Source organism: Echinococcus granulosus (assembly GCF_000524195.1).
Source record: "Echinococcus granulosus chromosome Unknown EG_S00021, whole genome shotgun sequence".
Classification (NCBI taxonomy): Eukaryota; Metazoa; Platyhelminthes; class Cestoda; order Cyclophyllidea; family Taeniidae; genus Echinococcus; species Echinococcus granulosus.
Window position 1 is genome coordinate 572,524 of NW_020170401.1, and position 17,076 is coordinate 589,599.

The following is a 17,076-nucleotide window of genomic DNA, read 5'->3' on the forward strand; positions in this document are numbered from 1 at the left end:
GAATGTAAAAAAAACCCCTTTCATGGTGAAAGCTTTCATTCGCGTTCCAGCCATCCTACGTTGGTATACACTGGCTGAACGATGATAAACAAAAGAGCCAGAACAGGGGAAGTAAGATTTCGTGTGATTTTGACACACACACACACACCAAATACTGCCAGCTTGGCACACAGACACGTCCTACACAACAGTGATGATCGATCCTGTCAAAAAGGGGACAACAAAGCTGTGCCATCATTGACCAGGACATTCTTGCACAGTAAGCCTCGTCACAACGAGGATTCTGCACCAGTGCGCTACCACCGTAAACGCCACACGCGGATCTGCATACACACGCCCCTTGCGCCTCACGCACTGGGATTCATGCTAACTTGCCAATTACAGCAGGTAGTAGGCATTCGGATAAACTTAGATTCACTTTATCCATCTTTCGCTGGTGGTGGGTCACAACTCCACCCAAGTCAAGTCTGGCGATCGATGTATCACCCAGGGCAGCATCACTTACACCTCCTTCCGTCCGTTTGACCCATTCTTCCACTGAGCCCGCCTACCTTATTTCAGCGGTTTTGATGATGCCATGAGCGACGCCGGTGGCTGCCGACGGACGTGCCCCTCAACCGACTCATAAATGCCAACGACTGCAAGCGCTTTAGGACATTCTTAACTCTAATCGTCTAGTAAGCAATACGACAGCAGATGTCACACGCACGCGATCAGAGCCACACAAGCAGCAGCTGTACCAATAATAGGCACTTCGACAACTACATATCTACGACCAACCTTAAAAACTAGAGGTGATATCGGAGAATATAGCACATTCAATCACACGTCGGTTAATAAAGCAAGGCAGAATGGACAGCGGCCTCCCACAGGGCACAAAGCACCTTTTGAAGAGAACAGCAGCAAAACACTAACGAAGTGATTTAAGGTCAATGCTACGCCATATATTTAAAACAAAAAAAGTTGGCCGTTAAATCAGGTTACGTGATTTGTGCTGGGTTTCAGCGCACCAAGAGGTGCGGACAGACTGAATGAGGATCCAACCATGCAACCCACGGCATCACATGAGGAAGCTCACGAGCACAGAGGGCGACAATGGAACCGCCACCGCTTCCACCCGAGCAAGACCCAATCCAGAAATTATTCAAGCCTCTTTACATCGATTAGGAAAGGAGAACCACACTAACTCTAAGACAACCGAGAGGCCATAAAGTCGGAAGACCAAGATTTTCGGGACCAAGCTATCCAAACTGCAACATGGGTATCTTAACCAAGAGAATAGAGGAACACTTCAACAACCTCTTCCAAAGCCACTAAAGGACTAATTACGCCAAAGGGGAAAAAATTAGCCAACCAAAGAAGCAAAACACACCACATTTGAACAAGAAAGGCTGAAACCAGAAGGAGCAATAACAACAAACTGTGAAACTAACATAAGTAATCCTCCTCTCAACAACTACACACAGCCCACATTAATACAAACTAGAGCCCCAAAGTTATCAATAAAAAGTACCAGTTTACGTACGAATATATCTAACAGACGTTTATTTGTTGGTATTAATTCGACACTCGACAACTTTCTCCTGGCCCATGGCTGAAATATAGGTCACCTGGAAGAAACGTTACAAAAGAAAACCCCAGCTTACCAAAAGATCCTCATTATCCCCAAGATTCTCAAACTTCTCCTTCAGAGTATCTAACATATCGCTTCCGTGAATATCAGAGCGAGTGGTATTGTCAGCCATCAGAAGTTCGAGAAATCCATCCTGATCAATGGAGACCAGCTGGCACTCAGTTCTGGTGACAGTGGGAGAGATCACAGTATGACCAGAAGGACGGCATTCCTCCAGGCGCTTGCCGGAAAAAATATCAATGCCGACAAAGTTGATCTTCGCAGACCCGTGCTTGCCCGTTTTTGAGGCCGACACCTCGACAATTTTGCATGGCTTTTCTTTTATGATGACGTAAGAATTTTTCTTTATAGCACCACACTGAATGGGAGTCCCCATAGAGGCCCCCGCATCCCCCACGCTAAACTCCTCATCACCCATGTTTTGTCGACTGTCGAATTCAAAAGTGTAATGGGGGCCTAGTTAAAGTCACCAAACTAAAAAGATATAAACAAATCCGCGTGTGAGCGAATTTGCCTTTATTCAATGAACTCTACAAGAAACCTGAAAATAGCATTTGCTCTCAAAACTAGCCATTTTATTCAAAATTTGCTAACTCGACATAGGACTGTAATTCCAAATAATGTCATGGCACAAGGACCCTGGCCATTAAACAATCAAAAATAAACGAATAAACAAAATCAAAAGCTGCGACATGTAGACTTTCTTCAAAAGCATGTCAATAACAAATTAGACTGCAAAGGATATTGTTGATATCTGACAAAAGCAACACATATACGCACTTCGAATAAATTTAAGCTTGTGCATCTGTTCCTCATTTTAGATACCTTAAACTTTTCAAAAAGAGGCGTTTTATTTATTTTGTTTTCAGTTAAATTGACGGGCATTTATCACATTTCCCTCTTGCATTTTTCACTTAATTCAAAGGGACGAAATAGTTATACGTATATGATGATTAGATGCATTTTTGAGTAAACCTAAATCCCGAGAAGGCACTTAACAGTGGGTATTTAGTTTAAGTAAAACTGTTTAAGTTGGAGTGCTTAAAACAATGTTAAGGATTGCTAAAATTGCGGGATATCAATTAATGCGCTGTTTCAGAAAGATAGCGCAAAGGTCTAACTGCTCTAGCAAGCCTAAAAATGATTGCAATAAATTATTGTTTAAAAAATAGGACGTATTTTTTTGGTCTTTGACAAATTTTTTTTGACTGATATATGATGTCCACGACCTTGGTTAGTTTTAACTTTCAATTTTTGTGAAAATTGGGGTTGGTATTTTTATGAAAAGCAGGTAAGGACAGATTTCCTTTTTTTGACACAAGGGCATCTTTAATCTTAAATAAAAACTGAACGAATTCTTAGTCCTTTGTATTATTAGGCTTTGTTGATGCACTTTCAGGTATTAGGTCTTAGATTCACCGCTTTCATTTGACTCTTGAATACTGAGTCACAGTAATTTTTACTACTCCTAACACCCTTTTTTAGTTTTTGATTTTTTGCTAGAAATGACTGATAATCAAGACAACTACACCTTGAAAGAGTACCACGAGAGATTGAAGAGCATATTCAAAAGACTTAATAGGTAAGCTATGGGTCTTCTTTTCTGTGTCATCTCTAAACACCAAACTTTTAATTTCTTGGGTAATTTCGAGAAATCGCCTAAATTTTGCTTTCAAGTCTTGCCTTTGCTACAGGTGATTTTCTAATATACAGGTTCTACCATAGATTTAATCGTTTACAAAATTTTACATCCCCTTCTTTTTGACTGTAATTATGTAAGTTGGGCAAAAAATAACAAAAGCTATCACAATATTGCAATTTTCTGTGCGTTTGAAGGCAATATGAAACGGTTGTAGTAAGAGCAAGTACAAAGAAAAAGGCTCACGCCGAAGCTTCGGAGAAGATGAATACTGAATGGAAGACGCATCCTCCTCGGGTTACCAAAGTCCCTGATAGACGTTCTAAATCTTTTTCTACTTCTACTTCCTCCTCTAATTTGTCTTTTTCTTCCACCTCCTCTTCGACATCATCATCCTCTTCTTTCTCGCATAAGCCCTCCCGTAAAATTCAGCTTGGGCAAGCAGATTTTGCAAAGAAAAGCACGCCTTCCATGAAAAAGCAATCAACAAAGCCCGAAGTTAAGAAAACCAGAGAAACAAATCCAAAGGCAAAAGCGTCCCGGCCTCCAGCTAGACATGATATAAATAAGACGCCTCCTAATTGCAAGACGACCTTTATTGCTGCAAAAGCTACGGGAAGGAGATCATATTCAAGACACAAGTGACAATGTTAGACGTATAAATTGTGCACATTGTCTTTGTCTCCTGTATGGCCCAAATTTTGTCTTTCCAAGATTGTATTAAAGCATGAAATAAATCTCAGTATTTTTATCATTGATGTCGCAATATATCAACACACTTTGAACGCATTCAATCGCTTAGCCCTTACCGCCTTGTTTTAACTTATGCAGGTACTTGTTTTTAATTATTGACAGACACAAGATTAAAAAGAAGAATTACTCAAACACGTGACTTATAATTCATGGCGTTAAGTACACTAATGAATTATAAATAATCCTTTGAGGCAGTTCGGAAACTTTCCCTGGTTGTCCCACAAACAGGTGGATTTCATTGAGCTTGAAAAGCGCCTAATTGTGCTTCTCTATGTGCCTTTCAAGCGCTTGTTATCTCTCTGTGCTTACCTTCTTCTTCTTTCCTTGCCTAAAGGTTCACCTTGGAGATTGACTGCGCCGTTTTTTGTTGTCTGGACTTTCAGCACTACTTAAATGTTTAGGTGTGCCTTTTTAGAAAAGTTGATTTGATCGCCGAAATGAACAAAAATCCCATGGCGAGGCCAAAGGTGTGGTCTAAGTTGGTGGTCGAATCAGAGAGCTCAGAAAGTTCCAGCAGTGAGGAGGAGACTTCAAGCAGTGACACCTTCGAATCAGAAACTTCGTCAGACTCAGAGTCAACTTCATCCTCCTATTCGTCATCATCATCATACGACTCTGATTCCACTTCCTCTTTAGGCAGCGATGAAGACAGTAGTGATGATTACGATTTCGACGACGCTACCTCCTCTGAATCATCTTCAGAAGAGAAGGAAGTGAAGACCCATAGAAGGGCAAAGACAAAGACTTCAAAATGAATAAGTAGTTATAAAGCAATGAGAAAAAGAATGCCAAAACTTAAAGACCACCCTGTTTTCATGTACATTTCATGTTAATTTACCCTCCTGAGAAAGTATAATCTTTTATAAATGTGTTCCTTTTAGCTCTATTAATTACCATCCTTGCCTTCTACTAGCAAGATACGAGTCTGAATTAGGAATAAAATTCCAAAAATGTACGATTAGAGTAACAAACAGTCACATTGTTGCAATTTACCCATGTGAGTAGACGAGCAAGAGCCTGCGTAGCGCACACCATGCACGCATACGCAAACTAATTCATTCACAGAGTAGACTTAAGAGGTTTAATTTGCATTAAAACATGCCTCAAAAGAGTGTAATGGAAAAGGCACTGGCATAATTTTGCTAATCCTACCTAACAGAACTTTTTGGAGAGGTAGGGGCAAGCGAAGCAATGGACATGTTGCTCGTGTGGGACAGACGAATTTCTGGCAGTTTTTGAATTACTTCTAGACAGAGTAAAAATGGAAAGAGAGATTTGGCTTAAGAAAGCAGTAATTTGTCGTGAGACATTATTTCATCAATGCTGGCGGTTTGGAGAACCGAGGAATAAATTATTAGGCTGGCAGTGATTAGAGCCAGAAATGAACGAATTGGTAGAAAATCGTGTTCCCACAGATGATTCTATCGTGATTAAAAGTGGATCAAATGAGAGATAGACTTGAAGTGAGATCAAGGTGAAGAAGATGGTTAAACGGGAGGTGGCTGTAGTGTAATTTGCAACTTTACATTAACTGAATCGGCTAAACAACTCTTAGACTTATAAATGACTGGCGAAATGGATGGATGGATAGAAGGGTGGACAAAGGATAAAGGAATTAAGTTCATGAACGGGCGATTGGAATCCAGACAGATGGAGGGGTTGATAGACTGACTCGCTGGGGAACGATTAGTCGGGGACCAGAAATGACGTGGTTGAATGGATGAATGGATAAGAGATTCTTTTAAAGACAGATGGGTAAAAAAGTTGGTCCCCAATTGCCTGAGGGACGGATAAGTTTGGCTCATATGGATGGCTCAGGGATGCACAGAGTCGGAACGATTCGTGGGATGGACATATTTTAAATAAACAAATGAAGTAATTGATGATGGAAAGATGGCTCCAGGGTGGATCAATGAAGGTGGAAGAATAACTTCAAAGTAATGTGAGAATACAACCTAGACTGACTACTGCCAGCAAAATAATCCTTTTGAGGCTGCCATTCAAATGCCTAGTAAACAATGCTCCAAAACTCATTTTTTATTACCTAAAAATGAACTGACAGCCACATCAACCGCTACCAAACCAATTATTCAATTGATATCATCTCCTCGCGGATCGTGCCTAAAGAAGTACTCGTGATGCCGATACGAGCAGTCAAGCGCATTTGTTTCACATCTGACATGTCACCTCGAAATCACCAGAAAGCAGGTTTACAAGTGGACCATTATCTTCACTTCTACATTATGCCAAACGGAAGGAGGTCTACAGAAGACCTTTACGAAAATTGATTTTGAAAGGGGTTCACAGAAGCTGCAGCCTTAATAATTCGGGGTTTTTTGTAATTTTGTGGACAATTAATGGATGAGGTGGAAAAAAGATTTGTGACTTGTAGCTGTGGTTGCCTCAAAAGTTGCATGCGATGGTCAAGCTGCCGAGGCCCTAGCATTCTCACCTTTTTGAAGGGTAAAAAATGGAGGGATGGTGGAAGTGGAAGGATATGGAGATAAACAGTTTGCGTTTACGAAAATGAAAAAAATCCTTATTTGCTTTGCTAACACAGTTGTTTGTTTTAAATGCCAACCCCAGACGCGAGCGCGCTTCAAATGTGGTGCTGTCTTCCTATTCCCCACTAAGCCTTCCATCTATCTGCCGTGCTAGCTCCTCTTGTAGAGTAAAAATAGTTGTTTTTTCCCCAAAAAAGATATGAATAATTTATAAGTTACAGCATCATCTAGTGCCTTCGGGTCGTATTTTGAACTAGAATGGGTGAATGGCGAATGGCTAAGTCTCTATGGTTTCCATGAATGGGGGAAGGGAATTACGACGCATCCACTCCACTTTTCCCATTTATTTACCCACAATTTTTTCTTGACATTGTCATTTAATTAAAAAAGCAGACCGTCTTTTTCAGGAAAACCTCGGAATTTGCGAGTCCTTTTGAGTTGTAGGTAAAAAATAACTATTCGTTTTCCTTCCTTCGTCATGGCTTTAAGGTCGTCTTACCTTAAGTGTGCCCTGTGAATTTCTTTGATAGAAGGTTACCATGAAATGATTTACAGTTGATTTTAAAAATGACTCTTCACTAAACTCATTCGTCATCTGATTTGCCTTGATTTTACCACCTAAATCCACCCGTCACACAGACGTCACACATTAGGTGAATGGCAGCCAAGAATCTAAAATGCAATAGCAAAGTGGCCTTTTTTGAGACAAACTTTGGTTGCGAATATGTTCTTTAGGTAATTTTACACCCAACTGCTGCTAACACTTGGGAAAAAAACACTTTATGACCTCTACACGGCAAGCAAATAATGGACCTCCAGCGGTGCGTGAAAGTATATGCATGTAAACAATCTATGGATTAATGAATGGGAGCACTTTCCACTTCACTGTAACATTCTCAAGTCATGCCTGAGGATGTAGAGGTATACCGACTATGGGAGGGAGAGAGAGTCTATAGACACGGTCGACGGTGTTATGAGTCCACGTAATTAACTGCACAAGCAGACAGGTGCTATTTTATTGTGTAATTTCCTTTCTTCTTTTGGAAGACATTTTCAACATGTCCACCTTCATTTGTCACAGAACACCCCATTATTTGTGATTAAATGAAGGATGAGGGAAATACTACTCATATCGTTAGTAGTATCCAGTAGGATTAAATTTGAATTATTGAGTATCGCTTTCTTTGCAAGGCGAAATGAATTCAACACAGCTAATATGAATTACATTTCCGAATATAAAACTTTCATATGGCGGAGGAGGGGGGGAGATGCTGAGAGGATATGTGATGAAACCTAACAGAAGGTTTGCTAAAGACGTCTACATTCGGCAACTGCCCCAGTCCCATGGTCTGCAGGAATGCTACTAACGACTGAAGCGACACTAGACGTGCACCATCTAAAAATGTTTGCGATAGAGCTGTCTACGGTAACTGTGTAACGATGTCAATTAAGTGAACACGCAATACTTCCTCTACCTCTTTTCCATTTAAGTACAAACAGCATGGTAAGGATAAATAGATGAGAAACCTAACTCCCATTGGACTATTTTAAACCCCATCTTTGATTAAATGACCTTGCTTTTGGGCCATTGTTCGCATGCCTAGCGATGGACACACGTGATGGTCAGCACATTCCTATCCATCCACAACAGTCCTTAAACAGGACGAAATTCCAGATCCTGTAGAATTGTTAAGAGGGATTAGTGATATTGCAGAGAGACATCTTCTTAGTTGCAGGCAGATTCAATGACTGGAGGGGTCAGTTCCTTGGTGCCTTTCTTACAGTACCGACTACGTTGTGATGCATAACGCGGTAGGTTGACCGAGGAGAGCGTTGGAGCCGACGTTTAAAAGAAGCGGGGTAGTGTTTTACCTTGACAGCTTGTTTGATTTTTCCTTTTTGGTGTTGCGGCCATCAAAGGCTCCGCTTCCTTATTTTCGTTGGGCGGCTTGACATTCGGGCCACACTAGCATTCCTCCGGCCCTTCTTTACGTCAACAATGCACATTCTGCCCCAGCAGAACGTCCTCTTTAGTCTTCAGGGAAGTCTCGAGGTCCTACAAATTTTATTTATGCCAAAATACAAGTTGCACATGCTTTTGTCTCTCCTTATCAGAAGTTCGAAGCAGAGAGCCACTTGAAGATGGAACCACTATTCTCGGTAATACATTAACCAAAGGAAGCTTTTAACCGAGCTATTTATTTCTGGCAATATAAGGAGTAGAGTTGTAAAAAAGTTTGTTGGCAAAGATTCATCAAAATCTACCCTTTCTTTACTTGTGTCCACCAGAACCAATATGTTTCCATGCCACCATGAATGAACAAATAAACTCGACTGAGATCTTATTCGAGATCACCGAATTTCTACCTTTCCCGTTTCAAAATATTTAACATTACTAATAGTCGACTTGAGACTAATTTAGAGCTTAAATAGATGCTTGACTTGAAGTAGAAATGTGTAACTATCTGATTTATCTTTCCTAGCTAGGAGGTAAACTAATGTGATTGGTAGGAGGCCACCAAGATAGAGTTCAAATGCCAGCTTCGAGTTTGTCATTCCGCCATTTCTCACCCCGCATTCTTTGCTATTCTTAGAGACAGCCAATCACCCATCTCTGCTGTACGAGCGTTTATAAATCATGAGCGCTTAAAATCACAAGTGTTTTGACTCAGTGAATTCGATGTTCAAGCGGTTTTTACAGCATGATTTGGCACTTTGATGTGTCAATGAGGATGCAAAAAATGTTACATAGGAAGTGTAAGAATGCTTTAAGTTTGTTGTAACTCGATTAGCAAAGCGGCATTTAGTCTTCATCGTGTGTCGTTGCTCTCGTGTTTGAAATATGCTAAAAGAAAAAGCGGCAATCCGATTGGTCGATAGTTCGGGCTTAATCTTATTGGCTAATAATTATTAAATGGCAGTACTCTCAATTCATATCTCTCGTGTTTTAACTATCTAAATATTACCTTTAAAAGGAGAGTATCGTCAACCTTACTCCATACATAAATCAAACACAACGAAATTAACTTCACATCGGTGGGTGACTTTAATAAAGACTTATAATAATGGAAGCGGTTATGCGAAATGTTGAAAACCCGTTTCAAAGCGCGGTTTCGGCTTAAAACTATTTTACAACCATTTTAAACAATCAAAACTGCTAAATAGCTTTACCATTCCTATTATTCATAGTTAATTCCCTCGTAAATACCGACAATAAAAGGCCGAATATTTGGACCAGAAGTGTTAGTTGTCAATGGAAATAAAAATGTCTAATTCGCAAGCAGCATGGCCGATCGAGACAGCTGACTGTATAAGAGATTTCAAAAGTGTGTTAAAATGTTTTTTGAAGGAGAAACCGACTTTTTTGCAAGTGACTTCAACAAGAACACATGTGTTTCGTTCACGTCTTCCAGTTTAGTTGCCCACACCCTGCATCACAAAGCCTATCATGGCAAAAACCAGGTAAAACTGACTTCTGTCTACCTTCACTCCCTTAATATCAGATATTTTTTACTACTGCTAGGTTCATTCCACTCGACACAGTCAATGAACAAGGTGTGGAGTGTTGCACACTCAATGTATCATACCTCTCCCATTCTTTTTGATCTCTGAAGTGTCGGGTTCTCAAAATAGGTAACACCCATATCCACCCCTTAGAAAGTGCTAAAATTAATGTTTCATCATCTTTTACCCTTAATCGTCCTGTGTGGAAGATCTTTGGGGAAGGAGCAGAAATGGGTCACTGATCTTGATCGCAAAGTCACCAATCTCATCCATTTACTTAAAACCATGAAAATAGGGGATTTGAGGCGGAAGTACGATGCATAATACTGAATTTTGCCATAACTATTAGCCACTGTTGAAAGAGCTGAGTAATTTATAAATAATTAGCCAATCAATTTTTAGAATTAATCAACAACTCCCTTTGTCCTGACCAATAGGAGAAGTGCGTGGCCTTCATTTCTCATTTTCATAATCAACAAGTTGTCAGTTTTTAAACAATTTCCACCCCAACTTAGACTTCATTGTTCTCCGTAAATTAAAAAAAAGTTTCAGCCAAGTTACAAAAAGAATTTTAAAGTAAAACTTTTGGCATTACATATCCAGGTAAACCGAAAAACCGGATATCAATCGTAAGTCAACTTTCAAAGGAAAATGAATTTTTACTTATGAATCAAATAGTAGATACAAAAGCATGGCGTCAAGTCCGCATGAAGCGTAGGCAACAGCTTTTTAAGGTATCATTTTTAGTCCACGTATATTGGGTGATTAGGTGGCGGAAATTTACTACCACAACTCCTAGATTTAGTGATCCACTAGTATCCCGTGGAATTCAGCTGTCGTCTCGCATGCCCACTGTACCGTAAAGTAGCATGTATTTATATTTCACCAACTTTTTCCTTATACGCACTGCATGGAAAATCTGTGGGGAAGGAGCAGAAATGTGTCACCGATCTGGACTTTAAAGCCACATACCTCGTTCATTCAAATGAGAAATAAACAAACCTATGAAGGCGACTAAAAAAATTCATCGATTTAGGAAAATTATGCGATAGTGCACACTGATATGTTTCACGATGGCCATTAGTCACTGTCAGATGAGCCATGCTGTTCGTGTATTAACAACCAATCAGTTTCCAGAACCAATCATCAACTTCCCTAGTCTTGGCCAATAGGAATAGTGGATGGCCATCATCGCCTCTCATTTCTATAACTAATAAATTTTGCAATTTCTTAAAGACCTCCTCAAATCCCCTATTTTCATGGTTTTAAGTAAATGGATGAGATTGGTGACTTTGCGATCAAGATCAGTGACGCATTTCTGCTCCTTCCCCAAAGATCTTCCACACAGGACGATTAAGGGTAAAAGATGATGAAACATTAATTTTAGCACTCTCTAAGGGTCATAAATAGCAGTTAAAACTGGGTTATAATAGGATAATATCAGATTTCCCATGTCTAATCCGGCCAAAAGTGTGATTAAGTCTTAAGTCAGTTCGCAAAGGAATCAAATTTTTAATTGTGTCGGATAGTAGATACAAGATTGTTAAGTTAGCATAAAACGCAGTCTACAGTCTTTAAAGGCATCATTTTCGGCACTAGTAGGTTGACAGTTCGGGTCTCAGGAACTTAAAGTCACAGCTTGTAGATCTAAAAGTCCATTAGGAGACCGTGGATCCCAACTGCCATGTGCATACCAGCCGGAGAGGAATAAAGGAATCTATTTTACAAGTAGTCCGAAAATATTTTGAGGGAACTAATAGTAGTTCAAACGAAAAACCACTTAAGATAAAAATATCTTCGAGTAAAAGATTGGTTTCAGCTTTTCAATCTCCCCGATGCAGATTTTGAAATCAGATTTAGCAAATAGCAAAGGCATGACAATAAAACATTCCAAATACCGACAGGAGGAAGTTTTATCTCATGCATTGAACATAGTATGGTGAAAAGCCTTCCTGTAAAACGCATAACCCAAGTACAGTTACTCGTATCTGCAAGAGTTCAAGCAGAGTGAGGTGCGGTGATGGAACTCTCAATTGATGCGAAACTAACCGTGCCTTCGTAAGCAACCACTTCAATCGCGATGGTTCCCAGCCCACGACATGCATCAGCGTGAACGTTGAGTTTGAAATGCCTGATCTCGGAAACCCAAGTGACGCATGACCCGCCATAAAACTGCATAAGAGAAAAAGCCTTCTGTTGAAATACCGAATATAATCGCTTCTACGGCTGCAGAATCCCATACTTCTGCAGAGGCAATTTTCCTCACAGACGATTATAACAAACCAATAGTAAGAAAAGTTGTATTTACACATGTGCAAAAAGCTACAAGAACCCAGTTCCTCCTCATCTTCTCAAAAAGTTCTCATTCATCCCACCCCGTTGCCTCGATTTTGCATTCCTCTGAACACCCTCTTCCACTGATGTGGAAGCCACATGGTCCAGAGTAAGACCCCGAAGAAATGAGGCCCCATGTTTAGCCCTGGCCTCTCCCTCCACCTTCTCCTCCCTTGCTGTCTCCGCCCGATGTTTTTCAAAGCGCTGCTGCCGCTCCGCTTCGCGTTCTTTTGCGTCTGCCGCCATCTGCGCCCTTAGTACTGCCATCTCCTCCTGTGTCCAACGACGCGCACCTCTACGGTGACTTTGCTCAAACGATCTGGATCTCGAGCTCCGCTTATGGCGGCCCTGAAGATGTGAATGAGATTGCAGCGACCGATGTTGACGTGCAGCACCACCAAAGGATCTGGATCTCGATCGACGCCGAGTTCTATCGCCGGTGCGACATTCGTCAGCCTTCTGCTGGGACCTGGACCTCGATCTGCGTTTATCGGTACAATACAAAGAACCTACATGTGACGCCTTCTGAGAGTGTTGATTGGAGCGAGGGGATTGAGGAGATTTGGATCTCGGTTCACGCCGATTCCAATCGCCACGATCTTTGAGAGCCTTAGTTCCCGACATAGATTTCGATCCACGTCGAGGTCGATCATCCGAGCTAGCTAAAGGACCTTCAGAAGATGGGTCTTGAAGCTTTCGCACTGGTGATAAATGTCTTGAAGATGTGGGTTTTTTATCAGACTGCAATTTGACTTCCTTCTGTGAATGATGATGTTTCTTCTTTTTTCCTCCTTCTTTTTTCTCTTTTCTCCCTTTTCAGAATCTTCCGCCTTAACTTTCGCTCCATCCGGGTTTCGAATGAGGCTGATAAACTTCTCCAAAATGGCATCATCCTCCGGATTTTCTGAGGAATCACTGGATGAAGAGGAAGAAATTCGTCTTCGCTTATTCTTTCTCTTGCTCTCCCTCTTCCTCTTCTCCTTTCTTTTCTCCGCCTTCTCCTTCGCGTGATTCTGTAATTCAATCTAGAGAGAAGGAAGTGGAGGGAGTGAGAACCAAAGGCTACGAACCAAACGCTGAAGCTTCTTCATCCTCGCGGTGTTCTGCAGAAGTGCGCTTCTCTTATCCATCTCGTGTTGCCTGAAGTAGAACAAAGCAATGGGAAAGTCAAGGCGTAGAATCTGAACAATAAGTGTAAAGCAATGACCCAAAAGAGAGAGAGTAGGAATTATGAAAATGAGGCCGAAGGAAAAAATGTGGGAGGTCATTGAGGTGAAGGTGTAGGCGATGAAGAAAGGAAAATAAAATAGTCTAATATGTTTTAGGAAGGGAGAGAGAAGCTAACTCACCGCATGAGATTGAGCGGATCCTCTCGAAACTTGGCCTCCATATCTAGACGAGTAAGCCGTTGGGTCGGGGTCTCCTCCTCCTGGTCTCGATTGATCTCCGTCAACTCCTCCAGACTGCGAATGGCCTTGCCCAGTAAAAAGTCCTCAGCATTGCCTTTCGGCTGCTCATACATCCATGCCGTCGAAGCGTCTGGCCCATTGGCATTTTTCGATTGCAGTTGTTGATCACCTTTTGTCCTGGTCAACTCGCCTATCTTCCGGCGCTCCTCCGGTGGCTAGAAACACGAAGGACGGAAGCTAATTTGTCTTCATAATTGGGTGTAGTAAATTACAGTCCCACGCGTTGCTTAGATAGCTAGTTGTCTCATCTCTCATCACTCATCTGTAATCATCAGTCTAGGGAACAACAGAAAAAACCCTTGCGTTGTCTTCTTTGATGCTTATTCCTAAATCTAGACGTTTGGCAACAAAGTAATTGGTTCAACTGAACGAATCCTTATGAGCAGTGGGAGGAACGTTGTACTAGGAGCAGTAAGCATAAGCAGAAGATATACCTGGCCAAATTCAATTTCGACATTTGAGTGTCGCGTGTTTGCGTGAGACGAGTTGCTTTGGATGAACAGCCAGGATAAATAAAAAGCTTGCATTGGGCTAGCAATAATTCACGAAGGTAAACTTTTCGGTATGACCAATTCACGTACAAACAATAAAAATACCAAATAACAAGCGAGTTGCACAAGATACAAAACTAGGTTCAATTATAAAACCATAATGAGTATGTCCGTGAATAAGACGGTTGAGAAAAGGAATTCTACTAAACGAGCGAATGGTGCACTGCAACCTGATGCTCAGATTTAGATATCACAATTTTTCAAGGCATTTTCGTGTTTGTTTTATGACTTCAGTAAATTAAAGACCAGAAAATCTGATACTTACACATATGAGGGGTGGTTGGAGTGATGCATGAACTAAAAAAGCAGACATGGCTTCTCCACATTTCCGGCTGGTAATAAAGTGTGGAAAAGATATGTCGAATTGGACTAAAACCAAATGAAATTGATACAAAACTCTTCTACGTTACAATCTCTACCTAGCCAAATCCTCACTGGCTTAATAAGAGAATTGGTAATTCAAACTTCGCGTCTCTAGAAAGACAAGTATAGAATCAAAAGTATATGCTACATCAAAAGAAAACACTATGTTCTAGTTTAGTTAATTGATTATTCAGAAAATGAGGTTGTTGGTCTTTTTGCAGTTCGCACTTCACATATGCTTTATTACAAGATTTATACAATTCACTTGGGCGCTATCACATAAAGGCGACCAACGGCCTCGTCAAGCGCTTTCACTACCAACTCGGCGTTCAGCGAACCAAATCACTCCCCACCTTGTTGCCTGGAATCTGGTCCACGGTGAAAGAGAATATTGACTGTCCACGTTCGGAGCCAGTGTCAGATAATACACATTACCCACGTAAAATGTTTGCCGACGTCCCTACCACAGATGAAATCGATTTCGCCTCCAATGCGTCGTATCTCAGGTACGACATGTACCAACTAAACCCTACCTCCTTCACACATATCTAATCAATCTTCACCAATCCATTTGGACTGCCCGTTTCCCGTTCGAGATTGTTAGAATCTATAATGAGGTCTGCCTTACAGCTACTCATTAGGAATGTTAAAGCACTACACCAAGCATATCTTCATTGATCACAGCACTACGAAGAATGCAGTCACCATTACCGAAATGCAAGCAGCTTTCTTTATCTGCACTTCGTAGCACCGTTCTGTCCAGAATTCCAGCGACATCAACACAAACACAACCTACACTCCAAGAGGAAGGGTGTAGTGATACTTTTAAAATAACCAATATTTACTACCCGTTTATCCCCTCACATTCTTCCTGTTCGTTTAGAAAACATACCGGTGCAAAAACTGGATGAGCAACACAAATAATACATCGGAAATGCTACTGCCAGCTGCAAAGCTTTGAGGCTTGATCATCGCAAAAATGCGCAGCTCCTACTGACCCAGTAGGGACAACGACAGCACAAAAAGGACTTTTGTATCCTACAATGCCGAAAGGTCCGGTACATCAGGGGTTTACATCGTAACGGTTAATAATATCCAATGGGCTAAGGGGTAAGCTCAACAAACAAAACACAAAAGCGGGTGAGTCAAGCGTGTAGAATCCCTTAAAATGTCAATGACTTCACTGGAATTTGATAATCTTGTGCTCTAGAAAGTGTGATTTGATTTGTTGCATAAACGAAGTGGGCCTATCAAGCAAGTACATCTACGAATCCGTCAAACAAATTTGCGACACCTGAGCTAGATCAAAATCCGTCTTTTTTAAAGTACAATCTGTTAAAATATTAATAGTAATTTCCTCCCGAAAAACGGCATTACATTATATGTCTAAGTTTAAATCAATAAGGCAAAAACGCTAACGGTCGTATATTAAGCGGACATATAACTATCTTAGGAAGTGCATGTTACACCGTAGTGCAAACACTATAAAAAAGGGTTTAAAAGTCAGTAAAATGTAATATACAACAGCATCTAAGAAATAAAATACAAAACGAATAAGAATTTAGTGCAAACCGCGTTATCCCTGATAACACAAGAAGGCCAATATCCATGTGGGGGCGATAAAGGATTTGAGAATACCAAATATAGTCAAAACTACGCCAAACTCGACTGTAAAATGAGCAGGAACACAAAACTTACCAACTTCTCCACCTCCGACTGAAGAGACATAGCATGGGATGTTATTGGTGGTTGAGGAGGGTTACGAAAATCTCTACCTATCCGAAAAAAATTAAAACCAAGCTAACTATTAGTAATTTCAAAATCGTCCTTGGTCAGCCCTCAATCAAAACCGATAAAATTTTGACAAAATCAAAAAAAATACAAACACGCAAATACCCGACCAAAATGGCAGCAAAACTAAGTCTAGGTTATAAAATCCGTATTCATAAGTACATGCTTGCCATTAATACCAGATATTTGCAATGCCAAATTTTTATTTTAGTTAAAAGCACTCTATTTGCAAAACCACTTTCAGTTTAATTTTGAACAGAGTCTAGAAAAATAACTAAAACAAAAAAAGTCACCAGAACTCAAAACGTAAGCAAGGTATATAAATTACTAATTTATTTGTTTTCTGTTTAAATAAACTTTTAGGTTAAATTTTAGCTTTTTAAAACCCTTCTCTTTTTTTAAACGTTTACTATTTCACTTTTAGAGTTCGTGATTTTAGTACTGATTATTAAACTTGCAGTTTAGTGCTAATTGTAACTTTAGATTTTGCTTTTTAGATCGTAATTTTTGACTTTAAATGTCGTTGTAAAATAGA

At 40.5% G+C, this 17,076-nt stretch overlaps 3 protein-coding genes across 3 annotated transcripts; 1 reads left to right on the forward strand and 2 right to left on the reverse strand. All coding sequences in view use genetic code 11, as the record gives it.

Annotated features, from left to right (window-relative positions):
* Nucleotides 1-1,544: 1,544 nt before the first annotated feature.
* Nucleotides 1,545-2,051, reverse strand: EGR_03813 (Eukaryotic translation initiation factor 5A-2; the record flags this gene model as incomplete). Its single annotated transcript, XM_024493062.1, has 2 exons — nucleotides 1,545-1,610; nucleotides 1,647-2,051. 2 exons carry the CDS (start codon nucleotides 2,049-2,051, stop codon nucleotides 1,545-1,547), a joined length of 471 nt encoding a protein of 156 aa, XP_024352523.1.
* A 2,411-nt stretch (nucleotides 2,052-4,462) lies between these two features.
* EGR_03814 (hypothetical protein) lies at nucleotides 4,463-4,780 on the forward strand (the record flags this gene model as incomplete). The annotated part of the gene is made up of 1 exon (XM_024493063.1): nucleotides 4,463-4,780. The coding sequence occupies one exon, from the start codon at nucleotides 4,463-4,465 to the stop codon at nucleotides 4,778-4,780; it is 318 nt and encodes a 105-aa protein (XP_024352524.1).
* A 7,596-nt stretch (nucleotides 4,781-12,376) lies between these two features.
* Nucleotides 12,377-16,478, reverse strand: EGR_03815 (Pre-mRNA-splicing factor CWC25; the record flags this gene model as incomplete). The annotated part of the gene is made up of 4 exons (XM_024493064.1): nucleotides 12,377-13,108; nucleotides 13,438-13,507; nucleotides 13,717-13,991; nucleotides 16,449-16,478. 4 exons carry the CDS (start codon nucleotides 16,476-16,478, stop codon nucleotides 12,377-12,379), a joined length of 1,107 nt encoding a protein of 368 aa, XP_024352525.1.
* Nucleotides 16,479-17,076: the final 598 nt, after the last annotated feature.